A 20,850-nucleotide genomic window follows, 5' to 3' on the forward strand; every position below is an offset into this window, starting at 1 on the left:
CTAACTGCCTTTTGGATTGAATGAACAAGCACTATGTATGAAGCACAAATGAGGTTAATGTCAGAATAGAACCATCCCCTTGAAGGGATGTCAGAGGGCTGTGTACCCTCAATGGTTCCAAGTAGCTATGTTTTGGGTTTTCGTATAAAAACACAAGCTGTTTTTTAAAAACCACCCATTTTTAAGTTCTTTCCATTTGCTACAAATATCTGCAATTCCTTTAATTATCTTTCTATCATCTGCCAAAGCTAGAAAACCTACCTGATCAACTGGTGTATCTTAGTTGGCTAAGCTAAGTTTACTTATGTCTTTGTGAACACTCAAATTAAAGATTGAGGAATCCATGAATTATGAGATTTAGCATATAACTGACAACATTTCAGGTAGTAATTGGCCATTTTTTTCTTCCTTTTGAATTAAGTTCTATAGGGCTGCAACTTCTACGTAAGTAAAGTTTTCATATCTGAAGTCTTACCATATTTTTTTTCTGCCTAACAATCCATCTACGTGTTTAAAACTACCATAGCCACTTCTATGACTGACAGGAGGGGCCATATTGGAGCATCCTAATAATGTGACATTATGCTATACACAAGGCACTTAAATACATGGATAATAGACATAAGGCAAGCTATAATACCCCAAGGGAGAATATAAATATATATATATATATATATATATATATATGTCTTAAGAGAAATATTTAACTACATAGTATGAAAAAATTTTAAGATTTAAATATATTTAAAGAAATAAAATTTCATACCTGCTTGTAATATTCTACAAAGGTGATTCTCTTGCCATCTGATTTTTTAAACGTAGCTTTAGGAGTCTCCTCCCAATTAATAGCATCCACTCTGTAGGTTCTGTTGTTGTGCCTGTGGAATAATCGCAATATATGGTATTATTCCTGATTTATTTGCTGCATGTAACTATGCAAGAAATAAGGAGTTTTAAATCCTACAAGTAATTGCAGGATCTATCAGCTTCATCAAGTTTAATTCACATAACATACAATTCACCCACTTAAGTGTACAATCCAATGGTTTTTAGTATATTCACAGAGTTGTGCAACCATCAACACAATCAATTCTAGAATATTTTCATCACCCAAAAAAGAAACACCATAACCATGAGCGTCACTCGCCATTTTCACCCAACTCCCCCAGCCCTTAGGCAACCACTAGTTTACTTTCTGTCCCTACACATTTGCCTACCTGTCACACTTTACATAAATTAAATCATACAATATGAGGTCTTTCCTGACTGGCTTCTTTCACTTAGCACAATGTTTTCAAGGTTCATCCATGCTGTAGCATGTTTTGGTACTTAATTCCTTTTTATTGCTAAATGATATTCCATTGTATAGATATACTATATTTTTGTTTATCCATTTACCAGTTGATGAACATATGGGTTGTTTACACTTTTGAGCTATTATGAATAACGATGTTATAGACATTCATGTACCAATATTGGTGGACATATGTTTTCATATCTCTTAGGTATATAACTAAGAGGGGAAATGCTGGGTCACAGGGTAACTTTATATTTAGCACATTGAGGAAATGCCAGACTATTTTGCAAAGAGGCCATACCATTTTACATTCACATCAGTAGTGTAGGACGGTTGGTCCCAATTTTTCCACATCCTTGCTAACGCTTGTTAATATCTGCCTTTTTCATTTTAACCATTCTAGTGGGTATCAAGTGGTATTTCATGATGGTTTTAACTTGCATTTCCCTGATGGCTGAAGATGTTGTGCATCTTTTCATGTGATTATTGGCCATTGGCATATTTTCTTTGGAGAAATGTCTATTCAGATCCTTTGCCCATTTTTTAAAGTTGGGTCTCTTTTAATTGAGTTGTACATGTTCTTTATATATCTAGATACAAGTTATTTACTAGATATGTGATTTGCAAATATTTTCCCCCATTATGTCAGTTGTCTTTTCACTTTTTTGACCGTGTACTTAAAAAACAAAAGTTTTTAATTTGGTGAAGTCCCATTTATCTACATTTTTCTTTTGTCATCACGTGTCCTTTTGGTGGCTTATCTAATAAGGTTTTGCTAACAAAGTCAAGAAGATTTACTCCTATGTTTCCTTCTAAGAATTTTATACTTTTAACTCTTATATTTAGGTCTATTTGAGTTAATTTTTTAGTTATATTTTAGCTAACTTTGTGTCTTGTGTGAGGAAGGGGCAGGTGGATATTCAGCTGTCCCAGAAATATTTGTTAAAAAGACGATTCTTTCCCCAGTTGAATTGTCTTGACATCCTTGTTGAAAGTCAACTGACTACAAATATGAGGGTTAACTTCTGGATTCTCAATTCTATTCCATTGATCTATATGTCTACCTTTATGCCAGTACCACACTGTCTTGATTCCTGCAGCTTTGTAGTAAGTATTGAAATTGGGAAGTGTGAGTTCTCCAACTTTGCTTTTCTTAAGATTGTTTTGCAAACTGGTGCAGCCACTATGGAAAACGGTATGGAGACTTCTCAAAAAATTAAAAATAGAAATACCATATGATCCAGCTATCGCACTACTGAGTATTTATCCAAAGAACACAAAATCAACAATTCAAAGAGATTTATGCACCTCTATGTTCATCGCAGCATTGTTCACAATGGCCAAGATGTGCAAACAACCCAAGTGCCCATCAATGGAAGAATGGGTAAGGAAGATGTGGTGTATATATATATATATACAATGGAATACTACTGAGCCATAAAAAAAAGACAAACCGTGCCATTTGCGACAATACAGACAGAACTTGAGGGTATTTTGCTAAGCAAAATAAGCCAGACAGAGAAAGACAAAACTCTGTATGATTTCACTCATATGTGATAGACAAACAAACACACGGATAAAGAGAACAGATTTGTGGTTACCAGAGGGGAAGAGGATGGGGAGGGCAAAAGGGGTAAAGGGGCAAATACATATGGTGACTGATAAAATCTAGACTATCAGTGGTGAACACGATGCAATCTATATAGAAACTGATATATAATAATGTACACCTGAAATCTACACAATGTTATAAACCAATATGACCTCAATAAAATAGTTTAAAAAAAAAGATTGTTTTGGCTGAGTAACTTTAAACCCGTTCTCTTATCAACAAGATTTCTGGTGTAGAGGGAAATTAAAAATAAAAACTTCCTTCAAATGGAAATTTGCTAATGGATTATAATTAAGCACTGATTTTTAAAACAGACACAGAAAGAGAGAAAGGAAAGAAGAAATTTGGAAGGAACATACTCTATTATGTGCAAGTGAGGGTTCAAATGAAAGTGTTAGCATTAGGAATTGCAAAAACAGAGAGAGGTCAAGATGGCGGCGTAGGCAGACTCTAACTCACCTCCTCCCGCAGATGCAGCCAATTTACAACTACTCGTGGAAAAATTATCCCTGAGACAGAACTGAAAACTGGATAAGAGGAACTCCTGCAACAACGGACAATCCTAACTGAGGTGGAAGAGGCAGAGACTCCCTTCTGGAGAGAAAAAATGCCGCCTTCACAAGCCGCCAGCCTCACGGCCGCCGGGAGCAGCCCACAGGTCTGCAGCCCTCCCTAGAGGCGCGGGGCCCTGAGCCCGGGAGGGCCCCTGCTGTGGGCATTTTGTGGACCCAGCACCACTGAGGTGAGTGGCATAATATCTGACTTTGCCTGCTACTAAAGCATTGGGGAGTACCCCCAGAAAATCTGATTCACAAAGAAATTAAAACTGGCTCTTAAAGGGCCCACAGGCAAACTCACCCGTTTCAGAAAGCATCCTAAAATCACCAGAAAGAAAGGTGCACAGTGCTTTGGTGAAAAGAGACTCACCTAATAGGCCCTCAGTGCATCTCGGTGAGGGGTGAGACCTCTCCAGGGACTGGGACATTGGCGGCGGCCATTGTTGTGGCCTGGTGTGGGCGTGCTGACACAGACACCATTGGAGTTCTCCCTGGGGCCTGCTAGCCCAGGGTCTGCCCCAATTTAATCCAGCTCAGCCAGGGCAGGCAGCCCACCCTAGAGACTGGCCCCACCCAACAACAAGCCCTCAGGCAACTTGTGGGCCTAGATAGATTGGTGACTGGATTTTCTGCAGCCTGGCAACTGAGCTGACTTCAGTGGGGTAGGGCGTGAACAAGGAGCAGGTGGAGAGTGTGGGGGGGTGGTGGAGTATGTGGGGCTCCCGCCATGGAGAGATTGGGTCCGCTCGGGAGGTCAGAGCACGCACACGGGGCAGGACTGTGTTGACTGTGTGTGTGGACCTGTGGGTGGTAGGGCTTGTCAGCTGCAGAAGACTTGTGCTTCTCAAAGACCCACATAGGGGGTTTGCCCCACCTTCCAAAGCCTGAAACAATTGGGTGCTCCCGTGCCTGAGGCCAGCCCCACCCAGCTGCAATCCTCAGAGAGCCAACAAGAGACCTAAAGGCTGGAGGCTTATAGCAATTGTAAGGCCCTGAGCCCAACCACCTGTCACGCTGGGGGCCTACTCACTTAAAAGAAATACTGCAACACAAATGTGGTATTGCAGCCAACTGTGCTGGGGCTACCCATACCTGATAAAGAGACTGAAGGGCCCACAACAACTACAAGCAGCTGAGCATTACAACAGCTGGCCAGGAGCATAACTCGGCCTCCCTGGGTGCTTACAGGGCGAGCAAACAGGCCACAACAGAAGGACACACGTAGCCCACACAGGGCTGGAACATTGAGAACTGAGGGAAGCACACTGCAGGCCCCCTAAGGCATCACTTACACAAGGTCACCTATCCAAGAGCAGGAGACGTAGCTGACCTACCTAATACATAGACAAAAGCACGGGGAAAGAGGCAAAATGAGGAGGCAAAGGAATACATTCCAAGTAAGGGAACAGGAAAAACCCCAGAAAAGGAACTAAGTGAAACAGAAATGAGCAACCTACTCGACAGAGAGTTCAAACAAAGAGTGTTAAGGATGCTCACTGATCTGGGGAGAAGAACAGATGAACTCAGTGAGAATGTCAACAAAGAAATGGAAGATATAAAAAAGAACCAATCAGAAATGAAGAATACAGTACTGGAAATGAAAAATTCACTAGAGGGACTCAAAAGCAGAGTAGAGGATACAGAAGAACGGATCTGTGAGCTGGACTAAAGACTAGAAGAAATTACCCAAGGTGAACAGGTAAAAGAGAAAAGAATTAAAAAGACTGAGGACAGTCTAAGGGACCTCTGGGACAACATCAAGTGCACTAACATACGTGTTATAGGTATCCCAGAAGGAGAAGAGCGAGACAAAGGGGCGGAGAATCTATTTCAAGAAATAATAGATGAAAACTTCCCTAACCTAAGGAAGGAAACAGACATCCAGGTACAGGAAGCACAGAGAGCCCCAAACAAGATAAATGCAAAGAGGCCCACACCAAGACACATCATAATCAAAATGTCCAGAATTAAAGATAAAGAGAGAATCCTAAAAGCCGCAAGAGAATGTCAAGTTACATACAAAGGAAACTCCATAAGGCTATCAGCTGACTTCTCAGCAGAAACCTTGCAAGCTAGAAGAGAATGGCATGATACATTTAAAGTGCTAAAAGGAAAAAACTTACAGCCAAGAATACTCTACCCAGCAAGGTTATCATTCAAAACGGAAAGAGAGATCAAAAATTTCCCAGACAAGCAAAAATTAAAGGAGTTTGTCACCAAGAAACCAGTGCTACAAGAAATGTTAAAGGGACTGATTTAAGGGGAGAAGAGAAGACCACAAATAGGAAAAATTATCTATTTCCATGATAAGAGGGTAATGGATACAAATGCACAAAAAAGAGTTTAGATATGATATCAAAAACATGAAAGGAGGGAGGAGGGGTGTTAAAGAGTAGAGCTTTCAAACAGAGGTCAAACTAAAGACACCATCAATTCTGTATAGAAGAAGAAAGGAACAGAGAAGGACTACTAAAACACTGAGAAAAAAACAGTTAAAAAATGGCAGTAAGTACATACTTATCAATAGCTACTTTAAACATCAATGGACTAAATGCCCCAATTAAAAGGCATAGGGTGGCTGATTGGATAAAAAAAACAAGACCCATATATACGCTGCATACAAGAGACGCACTTCAGACCTAAAGACACTCACAAACTGAAACTGAAGGGATGGAAAAAGATACTCCATGCAAATGGCAATGAAAAGAAAGCTGGGGTAGCAATACTCATATCAGACAAAATAGACTTTAAAACAAAAACTGTTAAAAGAGACAAAGAAGGGCATTACATAATGATCAAGGGAACAATCCAACAAGAGGATATAACACTTGTAAATATCTACGCACCCAATGTAGGTGCACCTAAATATATAAATTATTAACAGACATAAAAACAGAAATAGACAGTAACACAATGATAGTAGGGGACTTTAACACTCCACTTACACCAACAGATAGATCATCCAAACAGAAGATCAATAAGGAAACATTGGCCTTAAATGATACACTAGAACAGATGGACCTAGTAGATATATACAGAACATTCCATCCAAAAACCAAAGAATACACGTTCTTTTCAAATGCACATGGAACATTCTCCAGGATTGATCACATATTAGGCCACAAAACAAGTCTCCACAAATTTAAGAAGATTGAAATAATACCAAGCCTCTTTTCTGACCACAATGGTATGAAACTAGAAATCAACTATAGGAAGAAAATCAGAAAAGCCACAAATACGTGGAGATTAAACAAAATGCTACTGAACAATGACTGAGTCAACGAAGAAATCAAAGAAGAAATCAAAAAAATACCTGGAGACAAATGAAAACGAAAATACGACATGCCAGAATTTATGGGATACAGCAAAAGCGGTTCTAAGAGGGAAGTTTATAGCGATACAGGCCTATCTCAACAAACAAGAAAAATCTCAAATAAACAATCTCACAATGCACCTAAAGGAACTGGAAAAAGAAGAACAAACAAAGCCCAAAATCAGTAGAAGAAGGGAAATAATAAAAATCAGAGCAGAAATAAATGAAATAGAGACCAAAAAAAAATAGAAAAAATTAATAAAACCAAGAGCTGGTTCTTTGAAAAGATAAACAAAATTGACAAACCTTTAGCTAGACTCACCAAGAAAAAAAGAGAGAAGGCACAAATAAGTAAAATCAGAAATGAAAGAGGAGAAATTACAACAGACACCTCAAATACAAAAGATTATAAGAGAATACTATGAAAAGCTATATGCCAACAAATTCGACAATCTGGAAGAAATGGATAAATTCTTAGAATCATACAACCTTCCAAAACTGGATCAAGAAGAAGTAGAGAATTTGAATAGACCAATCACCAGTAAGGATATCGAAACAGTAATCACAAACCTCCCCAAAAATAAAACTCCAGGACCAGACGGCTTCCCTGGTGAATTCTACCAAACATTCAAAGAAGACTTAATACCTATCCTTCTCAAACTCTTCCAAAAAATTGAGGAGGGGGGTAAGCTCCCTAATTCATTCTACGAAGCCAACATTACCCTGATACCAAAACCAGACAAGGATAACACAAAAAAATAAAATTACAGGCCAATATCACTGATGAACATCGACGCAAAAATCCTCAACAAAATACTAGCAAATCACATACAACAATACGTTAAAATTATACACCATGATCGAGTGGGATTTATTCCAGGTATGCAGGGATGGTTCAACATTCGCAAATCAATCAACGTGATACACCACATTAATAAAATGAAGAATAAAAATCACATGATCATCTCAGTAGATGCAGAGAAAGCATTTGACAAAATACAGCATCCATTTATGATAAAAACTCTCAATAAAATGGGCATAGAAGCAAAGTACCTCAACATAATAAAGACCATATTTGAGAAACCCACAGCTAATATCATCCTCAATGGTGAAAAACTGAAAGCTATCCCTCTAAGAACGGGAACCAGACAAGGATGCCCACTCTCACCACTCCTATTTAACATAGTACTGGAAGTCCTAGCCGGAGCAATCAGGCAAGAGAAAGAAATAAAAGGGATCCAAATGGGAAAGGAAGAAGTGAAACTGTCACTATTTGCAGATGACATGATTTTATATATAGAAAACCCTAAAGAATCCACCGGAAAACTTTTAGAAGTAATAAACGAATATGGTAAAGTTGCAGGATACAAAATCAACATACAAAAATCAGTTGCATTTCTATACACTAACAACGAAGTAGCAGAAAGAGAAATTAAGAATACCATCCCATTTACAATTGCAACAAAAAGAATAAAATACCTAGGAATAAACTTAACCAAAGAGGTGAAAGAGCTGTACACCGAAAACTATAAAACATTGCTGAAAGAAATTGAAGACACAAAGAAATGGAAAGATATTCCATGCTCTTGGATTGGAAGAACTAACACAGTTAAGATGTCCATACTTCCTAAAGCAATCTATAGATTCAATGCAATCCCTATCAAAGTTCCAACAACATTTTTCACAGAAATAGAACAAAGAATCCTAAAATTTATATGGAACAACAAAAGACCCCGAATAGCTAAAGGAATCCTGAGAAAAAAGAACAAAGCTGGAGGTATCACACTCCCTGATTTCAAAATATACTACAAAGCTATAGAAACCAAAACAGCATGGTACTGGCGCAAAAACAGACACACAGATCAATGGAATAGAATCGAAAGCCCAGAAATAACCCCACACGTCTATGGACAGCTAATCTTTGACAAAGGAGCCAAGAACATACAATGGAGAAAAGAAAGTCTCTTCAACAAATGGTGTTGGGAAAACTGGACAGCCACATGCAAAAAAATGAAAGTAGACCCTTACCTTACACCATACACAAAAATTAACTCCAAATGGATTAAAGACTTGAATGTAAGACCTGAAACTATGAAACTTCTAGAAGAAAACATAGGCAGTACACTCGTCGACATCGGGCTTGGCAACACATTTTCAAGCACCATGTCTGACCGGGCAAGGGAAACAGTAGGAATTACAAAAACAGCAAAGTCGACAATTGACATAGTCCCCTCCCCTGCTGTATAACCAGATGAGAAAAGTATCCAATGATTCTTGCCATTTTCATGCTATTTCTACTTCTGAACTTCAGCATTTAGTAATTAGAAAAAATAGGAACATCTCTTATGAAAAAAAAGTTTTCAAAGTGATTGGATGGGTTTTTAACAAGCAGACTTACTTGGTGAGAACAATTAATCCAACTAATGCTTTAGAAACTTGCTTTTTGGCATCTTCCCCTCTGTTACTGTCACAAATCCTCATTATTAAATCATAAGCAGTTTCCATTCGGAGCAGTTTATGGTTCACGTCAGCACAGAGGGTAATACTGTTTTCATACTCGAGAATGGACGTGAAATAACCAGGCCAGATTTCCAACCTGTAAACAGAATATGTTAGATGTGGGTGTTGAAGCCCAAGCTCTGATCATAAAGCCAAGTGTTATGGGCCTGAACTCAGGGTCTAAAATAAATGTTTAGGAGTTGGTTTCAATTTCTTATTTTTAGTAATAACCGGTGTTTTGAAGGACCTTCCAATAGAGATTTACCAGATGTGCTGGTTATAAGTAATATGTCATCTCTGTTAACCCATTTTTATTATTACCCACAGGCTTAAAGTATCATATATACTTATGTATGTGAGAATATAATATATATATATACACTCCTAAGTAATATATATGCATAGATACATATAGATACAACTGCTATGATTGAAAGCATTTTCAGAGAGAAATTACCCAAGTTCAGGATGAATACTTAGGTTTCTTATGTGGCTTACACAACAAATGAATGTCTTAAGGTTTATGCTTAAGATGCTAGGATTTTTAGAGTGAATCTTTTCACTTCATTTTAAGTTTACAGTAAACTTAAACTTAATTGTTCATAGCCATTGGGTACCATTTACAAGACCATCACTTGTAAACCATATGACTTCAAACGACAGTAACTTTCTCAAAAGCTTCTATATTTTTGTCTGCAGAATTTGGAACTTTCCACTTTATACAAACCTATGATTCAAGATCTGAGTGGCCTCACTTTTATTGTAATAGTTGCGACCAACTTGTTTCAAATTCATCAACTTCAAAATTCTAGAAATTGAAAGAATAGGTTGCATTAAAAGTGCGGTGAATATTAAGCATTTGGTAACATACACCAAGATACATGAGGAAAAAAATCTGTCACTGACTTTGTTTATACTAACAATGAACATAAAGTGCTGATATAGCAAGTAAGTTACATTATGAGGTGGATATTAAAGTTCCTTTAACCTCAGTTTTTGTCTCCTTTGCATAAAACAAAATATCATGGAAAGGCCATCAGAATGTCCTTCATTCCCAGAAGTGAACCAAAACATGTTTCCCAGACTGTGTCTCAAATTTTAATTTTGAATATTTGTTCATCACAGTGAGGATAGAATAGAAAACGAGTGTGTTTGCTCCAGAGGGAAATATGCATGGATGTGCACAGCTGAAGGCTGTTACTCCTTCTAGACAGGAGCCGGACATGGGAAGTGGGGGTGGGCAGGGAGAATAATATTGAGGAAGGCCACTGAATTTGCACGTGCCCAGATGAGGCTCAAGCATCATTTCATTTCATCTCAAGAACACAAAGTGCTAGAAGCAAATGGCTTTGTTCAACACCACTGACCCTCAGTAAAACACAACTAAATCTCGAGGAAACACAATCGCACACACTTTCTAAAGAGGATGTTGTAATAGCGCAGGCAATCTGGTGAGGAGGGCTTGAGTTCTCTGCAGAACTCGAAGATAATCTTCACAGGCTGTCCTTTGTACAGGCTGACCACTTCTGTTTTCTGAGACGAAGAACAAAAAAGGATTAGAGGTTCTTCCAAGGAAGCTAAGCTGCATTGCATCGCAAATCCATGTCACTTGGCCGTCGACACACCACATGGCAGGGGCCATCTTCCCACCAAGACACTTGTGGGTAGAAAACGTGATGTACGAGAAAAAAATGAAGAGTCAGAATTAGATGCTTAAATCTAAACTATTTTTTACTTAAGCTCCTGTAAATGACTTGGTTAATATAGAAATTTATAAAAGAAAATAGTGAGTCCTTCTTCCAATGCTTTGTTTTGTGAGGAAGATTCGCCCTGAGCTAACGTCCGATGCCAATCCTTCTCTTTTTGCTGAGGAAGACGGGTCCTGGGCTAACATCCGTGCCCATCTTCCTCTACTTTATATGGGACACCGCCACAGCATGGTCTGACAAGCAGCGCGTGGGTGCAGGCCCAGGATCCGAACCCACGAACCCCGGGCCGCTGAAGCAGATTGCAGGCACTTAACCGCTGTGCCACCGGGCAGGCCCCCAATGTTTTTTTTTCTGCTGAAGTTTTGGAGGGAATAAGAAATAAAATAAAACTATTCAAAACTTCATGATCAGCATTTTTGAGACATATTGTGCCGTTAAAAAGGTAAAAATATATATTTTACCCTATATTAAATTTGGTTTAAACACTGAAATGAGTCATTAGAGAATATCCATGATAATCAAACATGACACATGGGTTTTGTTACAAGTCCGACTGGCAAGAGATTAGGACATCTCTACAAACGGTTGTTCAGAAACAACAGGAGCTCAGCTAGAATAAAGTCAAAATGCAAGAGAAAGAGAACAATGTTAGGAAAATGTCAATAACGTTACTTAACCCGTTTACGTAGTACACGAGGTAATAATAAAGAGTTTCCATCAAATATACAACACTTTCCAAGTAGTGATTCATGCTGCTTAAGTAACTCTGCACGGAGATTCCCATCCTCTATGTCTGGCATATAGTCAACGTTGTACTGATACGTGACGCACTGGGGATGAGACGTCACCCGGAAATGGTTCGCGAAGAGCCTTACAGCTATACCTTTCGAGCCTGAAAAATGGAGCCACATGTCAATAATGAAACAAAAAACTGGCTGATTGGACCCAAGACAATTTGGACTGCACAACATTGAGAGCCAAAGTTAGGGCAAACAAAGAGATTAACAACATGACGTAAACATTTATCTACACCTGTCGTCCAGAATACCTAACATCATTATTTCGGTGAATCCTTATACCAGCATACATTTAGAAAGTTAATACATGATTAACATATTTAACAGCAATAGAAATATCAAAATAAAACAAACCTTTTGGAGCATAAGGCTTCCAAAAGGGGGGAAAAGCCACTGTATGTAATAGTGTTTAGTTTAAAAAAAAAAATCTCAGTGCAAACAAAGAACTGGATCATTCTATCTAAGCAGCTATAAAAAAAGAAAAATAAAGAATATATCACTAAAATAAGTCTTCTAAATAGTAAGGACTGTAAAATAAGTCTTCATTTCTGGAAAAGTGAATGTTATTTCAAAAACGTGAGAGGGTACCTCCACTTACACGGTGGCATGAAGCTTTACAGGACTCTCTTAAGCACCAACATTGTCTTATCAAAAGTTTAAAAGGAACGACTCCATCAAATTGGATTGTTAACAGCCAGCGTACCTGTTTTCGACTCTCTGACATGGTCCAGGTTCTGCCGAGTATTCACTACGAGATCTCGAAAAACTCCACCATAAGGCCTCTTCTCCCTCAGCGATGCCGCCCGCAATCCAGCCAAGAGCTGAAGTTCCCCTGTGGATAAACATAAAAGCCATGAGTTTATACAATAAAAAGGGAAATGCAAATGGAAAGGACAATATGAAACCCCACCTATTCAGTAAAATGGTCAAGGTTGTTTGAGGTAGAAAAGATGATGTTAAGGGGTCCAAACAACATTATTTCAGTAGTGGGTCAACAGGTCAGGGGAATGTCCCTAAGAAGCCTTTCCGGGCCACCCTATGGTTTAGCGGTTAAGCGCGGGCTCTCCGCTGCTGGTGGCCCGGGTTCGGATCCCGGGCGCGCACTGACGCACTGCTTCTCTGGCCATGCTGAGGCCACGTCCCACATACAGCAACTAGAAGGATGTGCAGCTATGACATACAACTACCTACTGGGGCTTCAGGGAAAAAAAAATAAATAAAATTAAGAAGCCTTTCCCAACAAGTCTCCAGTGCCCATCAGTGGTTGCCATAGCACTTCATGCATCACTGCTGTTTCATCAGATATGTGTTCCAGAGTACAAGATTCTGCAAAGCAGAAACTTTGAGATCTCTCTACATCCTTATAGGCTTATCAGCTGGCACCGCACTGCCCTCTCGTGGGCATCAGAAAATGCTGGCTGAATGAACAACCCATCAGCAAGTCGTGTAACTAGCTTTTGATACAGAACCACTGATCTATTGTTTTTACTAACAGCGACTGGGAAAGGGTCTCATGCTATTTTCATTTCATTCTAAGATTCATACAGATTTAAATATTTATTTTACAAGGTCACTATTTGAATGGCAGTGCCCAGCTGTCTTTCAGTGAGTGGTGGTGCATTGTGAAAGAAATATGCACACATTATCCGTAAACCCTGTACCCCTGAAGGGCCAGTACGGTCCATGCCTTGGGTTATAAAAAAAATGGCTTTCTTCAAGATGTTACTTCTGGAAGCTATTATTCCTAGTTTATGATGATCTTACAAAATATTAAGAAGATGAATTTCTATAATAGAAAAACTATTTCATTTTACACACAAAATTTTTAAATGATTTTATCAAACTCTCAGTTTCTGACACATCCAGCAATCAAAATAATATTCAAATTTCAGTGAAAGAAAACAGCAGCCATCATTCCTTAGCACTTGCTGCATACAATGTATTTTACATATAATATTTAACCACAACCATCAGAGATGTGATACAGGTGATAAAAAATAGGTATTTTAATTTTGTGTATTTAAATTTATAACTTCATTTTATGGAGTCTGGATTTTGTCTCAGTTTGTTATAAAAATATCTATATTTCTTACTGTTTTAGTGTTTCAAGCTTTGACCCATCACAATTTATTTTGCTGTAAGAAGCAAGGTGAAGGAGAGTGGCATCGGCAAGATAGCGGAACAGGAAGCCCTGGACACTCCTTCTCCCAGTGAACACACCAATCCAACAGCAATACACGGATCATTCCCTTTGCGAGAAATCCAGAGATTCATTGAGAGGCTCCTGCTCCCTGGGCAAGTGTGAAACCAGCCACATAGAAACCGGTAGAAAAATTGGAGACACCTTCTCACCATAATCCCCAACCCCAGCACAGTACTATACGATCAGGAGGAAATATCCAGCAAACAGCTTCTTTGTGCCGAGGAAAAGAGTTGGACCCCACATCCGACGTCCCAACTTTTCTGGGTGCTGCCTGAAGGACTGGCTTCTATCTTGCCTGCCTCAGAGTGATGATGGACCCAGCATATGCTGGACCCCTGAGGGATACAGAAAATAAAGGCAGTGGTTTGAACTAGCATGTGGGTACTCACCATAGTTCCTCCCCACTGCCTCAGTGAAGAGAGAATGGGATCATAAGAGACTACTATAGAAAATTATATGTTAACAAACAAGATAACCTAGAAGAAATGGATAGATTCTTAGAAACATACAACCTACCAAGAATGAATTATGAAGTAATAGGAAATCTTAATAGACCTATAACTATTAAGAATATTGAATCAGCAATCAAAAACCTCCCAACAAAGAAAAACCCAGGACCAGATGGATTCATTGGTGAATTCTATTATTTAAAGAATGAATGCCAATCCTTCTCAAACTCTTGCCAAGAATTGAAGCAGAGAGAATACTCTCAAATTCATTCTATGAGGTCAGCATTATCCTGATTCTAAAGCCAGAAAAAGACACTATAAGAAAAGAAAACTATGGGCTGATATCCCTGATGAATACAGATGCAAGAATTCTCAACAAAATACTAGCAAACTGAATTCAACAGCACATTAAAAGGATCATATTCCATGACGAAGTAGGATTAGTCCTTGGGATGCAAGGATGATTCAACGTATGAAAGTCAATTGACATGATATACCAACATTAACAGAATGAAAGATGAAAATCACAACCATCTCAATAGAAGCAGAAAAGGCATTTGATAAAATTCAACACCCTTTCATGATAAAAACTTGATAAATAAAGGAAAATTACATCAACATAATAAAGACCATATATGAAAAGCCCAAAGCTAAATTCATATTTGGAAGTGAAAAATTGAACACTTTTCGTCTAAGATCAGGAACAATGCAAGGATTCCCATTCTCACTACTTCTATTCATCATAGAAGTGGAAGTTCCAGCCAGAGGAATTAGGCAAGAAAAAGAAATAAAAGGCATCCAAATGGAAAGGAAGAAGTAAAATTGTCCTTGTTTGCAAACAAGATCATCTTATATATAGAAAACCCTAAAGACTCCACGAAAAACTGTTAGAAGTAATAAATGAATTCAGTAAAGTTGCAGAATACAAAAATCAACATACAAAAATCAGTTTTGTTTCTATGTACTAACAATGAACTATCTGAAATTAGGAAAACAATCCCATTTACAGTAGCATCAAAAAGTACAAAATACCTAGGAATAAACTTCACTAAAGAAGTGAATGACTTGTACAGTGAAAACTACAAAACATTGAGACATAAATTAAACAAGACATGGGCCCAGCTCGGTGGTATAGTGGTTAAGTTTGCGGGCACTCCACTGAGGCGGCCCAGGTTTGCAGGTTTGGATTCCAGGTGCACACTGATGCACCACTTATCGAGCCATACTGTGGTGGCATCCCATATAAAGTAGAGGAAGATGGGCACAGATGTTAGCCCAGTGCCAGTCTTCCTCAGAAAAAAGAGGAGGATTGGCAACAGATGTTAGCTCAGGGCTGATCTTCCTCAAAAAAAAAAAAAGAAAGAAATTAAAGAAGACACAAATGAAAAGACATCCCATGTTCATGGATTGGAAAAATTAACATTGTTAAAATGTCCATACTACCCAAAGCAATCTACAGATTCAATACAATCTCTATCAAAATCTCAATGGCTTTTTTTTTTTTTGTAACAGAAATAGAAATAAACAGTTCTAAAATTTGTACAGAACCATGAAAGACCCCAAATAGCCAAAACAATCATGAGAAAGAACAAAGCTGGAGGCATAATCCCTGATTTCAAAATATATTACAAAGCTATAGTAATTAAAACAGTATGGTACTGGCCTAATGACAGCAATGGAACAAAATACAGAGTCCAGAAATAAATGCATATAATCAACCCACATTCAACTATGGTGCCAAGAATACACAATGGAGAAAGGATGTATCTTCAACAAATGGTGATGGGAAAATTGAATATCCACATGCAAAAGAATGAAATTGGACTCTCATCTTACACTACACACAACAATCAACTCAAAATGGATTAAAGACTTAAACATAAGACCCAAAACTGTAAAACTCCTAGAAGTAAACATAGGAAAAAAGCTTCACGACATTGGTCTTGGGAATCACTTCATGGATATGATACCAAAAGCACAGGCAACGTAAGCAAAAATAGACAAATGGGAACTCATTAAACTGAAAAGCTTCTGCACAGCAAGGGAAACAATCAACAGAGTGAAAAGGCAACATATGAAATGGAAGAAAATATTTGCAAACTATGTATCTGATAAGGGGTTAATTTCTAAAATATGTGAGGAACTTCTACAACTCAATAGCAAAAAAACTAATGACTCAATTTAAAAAATGGGGAAAGGATCTGAACAGACATTTCTCCAAAGACATACAAATGGCCAACAGGTATATGAAAAGATGTTCAAGGTCAGAGTCATCAGAAAATGCAATCATCAGAAAAGTGCAAATCAAACCCACAATGAGATATCACTTCACGTCTGTAAGCATGGCTATTATCAAAAACCAAGCAAACAAAAGGCAACGAGTGTTAACAAAGATTTGGAGAAATTTGATCTCTTGTATACTCTGATGGGAATGCAAAATGGTGCAGCTGCTATGGAAAACAGTATGGAGATTCCTCAAAAAATTAAAAACAGAACCACCACATGATCCATGCAATCCCACTTCTGGGTATTTATCCAAAAGAATTGAAATCAGGATCTCGAAGAGATATTAGCACTCTCATGTCCACTGAAGCACTAGTCAAAATAGCCAAGCCACGGAAACAACCTAAATGCCCATCGACAGATGAATGGATAAAGTTAATGTGGTATATGCACACAATGGAATATTATTCAGCCTTCAAAAAAGAAGAAAATCCTGCCATACGCAACAACATGGATGAACCATGATGACACTAGGCTAAGTGAAATAAGCCAATCACAGAAAGACAAATATTGCATAATTCCACTTACATATCTAAAATAATCAAACTCATAGATGCAGAGAGCAGAATAGCAATTTTCAGAGAGTTGGGGAGGGGGAAATGGGGAGTTGCTACTCAAGAGGTATAAAATTTCAGTTATGCAGGGTAAGTTCTAGAAAGCTGCCGTACAACACTCTGCCTATAGTTAATAATACTGTATTGAACACTTAAAAATATGTTGAGGGTAGATCTTATGTTCACTGTTCTTACCACAATAAACAAAATTTTAAGAATTAAAAAGAAGCTGTTTGGAGAATCAGATCTAAGGTTTCATTGCATTAGCTGAATCCTTGGCAAATGACCACACCTGGGCCTGTGTGCTCATCTGTATAATGATGATAATCTTTCACCTTTGAGGATAAGACAACGTAGGTGGACACTGAGATGTTCAAGGGCTGCTCAACCTTTCAGGGCAGCAATTTACAAACCCAAGAAAATAATGTTCCTAGAATTCCTAGTTAACTTAGACTTTATGTATAAAAATGCATGGTCTAAATTTGAAAAGCAGTTACATTGAATTGGCTAATGAATAATAATCACCATTTCTTCTCCATAAGCCTTAAAATATAGGGGGAATAAAAAATTGACAGTCAGATAATTCATTGCAGGGAAGGAAATAGTTGCAAGATGTACATTCTTCCCATCCTGCAAACCTCATGGGAATACTGGGGCTATCTGTCCAGAATTTTATCGCTGTGGTGCACCTTCATGTATTAAGCATCCCCTTCCCGCCACCATTTCCCTCTTCCCTCTTTTCACCTGAAGGCTGAGATGTTCCTTCTGCGCCTCTTGGCTGTCCAGGCTCAACCACTTGGCCCTCTGCTGGCAGTGGCTGGAGTCTAGGCTGAATTTGACCAGGTTGCTGGGTCTGCATGTTTTTGGAGATAGAAATAATGAGTAGAGTTATCTCCTCTTTAGAAATAAGAGTATCCACTCTTTGTAAATAAGAAATAAGAGTAGTTCATTCATCATCCAAAAATTACTGTACGCCTGCCGTGTGCCAGGCACTAGCAGGACACAAAGCAAAGGAGCCTCCTTTTAAAAGCTCACATTCCAGTGACAGAAAATAAAAATAACAATTTCTATAGCATAAGTTTGGGAATTGCTAGGGAAATAAATAAAAAGACAGAAGAAAGCCAAGTAAGGAAAACTGGGAGTTACTGGGGAGGTGGGGTGTGAAGGGGCTGGTTGCATGAATTAACAGAGGACAAAGCAGAGCCTCAGTAAGAAGCTGACACGGAATGAAAGACTTAAAGGAGGCGAGTGAGTTAACAAGGTTACACAAGCCGCAGGTGGAGGAAGGAGAGGGCAAAGTTCCTAAGGTAGAAACGGTCAAGGAAGAACGAGGTGGCTAGTGTGGCTGGAGCAAGGCTAAGAACCTGGAGAGAAGAGAGAGAGAGAAGTCAGACAGGTAGCAGGAGGGAGGCCACCTTAAGGAATTGCCTCTGACTCTGAGAAAATGGGACCCCTTAGAGGGTGTTGGGAAGAGGAGCAACATGAACCGATTTCTCTGGTTCTGTGTTGGAAACAGACTAAGGGTGAGATCAGAGCAAAAGCAAGAAGACCAGTTGGGAGGCCACTGGCAGTGTCCAGTAAGGGACGCTGGTGGTTTGAACCAGAGGGTAATAACAGAGATGCTGAGAAATTGTCAGATACTGGACACTTCTTTGAAAAGCAGAGAACAGTATTTCCTGGTTGTTTAAGTGAAGGGTTTGAGGTAGAGAGGAGTCTAGGACAAAGCCAGACTTTGGCCTGAGCAACTGGAATGAGGCTTCTTCAGAGGAAGTGAGTGGGGCAGATCAGGAGTGTGACATGTGTGGACATCTGTGGGGTGTGAGGTAGTGCAGGAGAGGGGGCTGGCCGGAGATAGAAATAGGGGGCCCTGTCCACACACCAGAGAGCACTGAAAGCCATGACAATGAGATGACCAAGGGAGTGAGTCCATGTAGCAAGGAGAAAGGCCCAAGGATTAGGTGCCGGGCATATCAACAGGGCAGGACAAGAACCCAGCTGAGGAAGCTAACAGCAGTGGGCTGGGAGGTAGGAAGGGAACCAAGGATGCGCAGTGACCTGAACACCACACGGAGGGAGTTTATCAAGGAGAAAAGAGGGCTCAATTATTCCACAGCCAAGTGATAGAGCAAGTACAAGGAGGACCGAGAACCGACCTGCAGATTTGACAAAGTGAAGGATCCTGGGGAAGCCAGACAAGAGCCCATTCAGTGGAGCGATGGGGAGAGAGCCTGAGTGGAGTGGAGAGAGAAGAGGGAAGAAGATCTGGAGTTCAGAGTAGAGAGATTTCTGCAATGTGAAGCAAAGAGAAAGGAGCTGTGAGGGGACTGGGATCCAGGAGAGGTTTCTTACTGGATGGGAGTAAACTCAGCCATTGTAAGCAGACAGGAACGATCTAGGAGAACAAAAGCCTGCTGACTCAGGAGATAGAGGGGAGAGTTGCCTGGGGATAGAGAAACCGTAAAGGGGCCCAGGGTGTAAGTGGACATAGTTTTTTGTAGGTGGGAGCAGAGCTGGTACCCTGGGGTGTCAGGTGAGGGGGAGGCCTGGGTGTGGAGATGCAGTGGGGAAGATACTGAAGTTCTGCTCTGATGTTCTATGTCTCAGTGACACAGGAGTTGCTGTGAAAGGCTGAGAATTAGGATGGAGGAGGAGGAGTTGAGGTTTGAGGGAAGAAAAAAAAGGAGAGAGAAGCAACAACCACAGAGGAGAATGAATGGACCCAGATGGCGTCATGTGACCGTCAGGCCAGCACCGGGACCCATAGGAGGGCGTCAAAGCAAGACGGGGACAAGAGAAGACAGAAATGCAGATGGACAGCAGGTATGACAAGTCTCAAACAATATTGCAGACTCTTCCAACTCAGGCTGTGCAAGTATTTTAATTTTTGAAGTCACCCCTGAGAAATTGAGAGGCTACAGAATTTGGAAGCCTTTCCATCCACTCAGGGTTGAAAGTCAGTCTGTTTGCACATGTGAAAATAACGCAAGAGGGAAGCGGAAGAGAGGCTCCCCACGCAGGTAAAGCCTGCCACACCGGCATCTGTGAAATCTGACTCTGCTTCTGAAAAGTATTCGTTGTCTCTCAGCAGGAGAGAACTCGATACCTAAACAGGGGAGAACAGGGGCTCAACAACCGGTTCTCTCTCTTGTCAGCAGAGGCAGTGTGTTTTGCATAAAGGAAACAATAAACATTACAGCGCTCACGGCCGCAGCGGCTCCAGGTGTGGCGGCGGCTGCAGGTGCGGCGGCGGCGGCTCCAGGTGCGGCAGGTTGCGGGGACGCCCGACCACGCGCTCTGCCGCGGGCTCGAGTCCTGGCCCTGCCGGTCATTGCTGTCCTGAAGGGGATAAGCCCTTAAAGAACACGGTTATATTAGGCATCTCTGTGCAGTTGCCTGGTAACATTTTTTAAACCATGACTTCAAATAACGCAGCCAGTTATTAACTACACACATTTTCCAATCACACCAGGAAGGATTGCTCCGAAGTTGTCAGTGTCCTGTAGTAAAAGATAGGGGACCTGGTAAAATAGTCATAGAAATGTAAGAAAATTGTTGATTACGATTTTTTTCCCCACGC

At 39.8% G+C, this 20,850-nt stretch overlaps 1 protein-coding gene across 1 annotated transcript in view; it reads right to left on the bottom strand.

Moving 5' to 3' along the window:
* Positions 1-20,640, bottom strand: part of PIWIL3 (piwi like RNA-mediated gene silencing 3) — a 38,794-nt gene extending 18,154 nt beyond the window's left edge. Inside the window, exons 1-8 of the mRNA XM_058531659.1 lie at positions 20,477-20,640; positions 18,018-18,126; positions 12,488-12,616; positions 11,665-11,879; positions 10,693-10,811; positions 10,006-10,086; positions 9,178-9,375; positions 767-878 (exon numbers count right to left, since the gene is read on the bottom strand). Of these exons, the coding sequence (XP_058387642.1) occupies positions 767-878; positions 9,178-9,375; positions 10,006-10,086; positions 10,693-10,811; positions 11,665-11,879; positions 12,488-12,616; positions 18,018-18,126; positions 20,477-20,602 (1,089 nt within the window). The 5' untranslated portion in view covers positions 20,603-20,640. The remainder of the gene's footprint in view (positions 1-766; positions 879-9,177; positions 9,376-10,005; positions 10,087-10,692; positions 10,812-11,664; positions 11,880-12,487; positions 12,617-18,017; positions 18,127-20,476) is intronic.
* Between the last annotated feature and the right edge of the window lie 210 nt (positions 20,641-20,850).

Source organism: Diceros bicornis, chromosome 35 (assembly GCF_020826845.1).
Source record: "Diceros bicornis minor isolate mBicDic1 chromosome 35, mDicBic1.mat.cur, whole genome shotgun sequence".
NCBI lineage: Eukaryota > Metazoa > Chordata > Mammalia > Perissodactyla > Rhinocerotidae > Diceros > Diceros bicornis.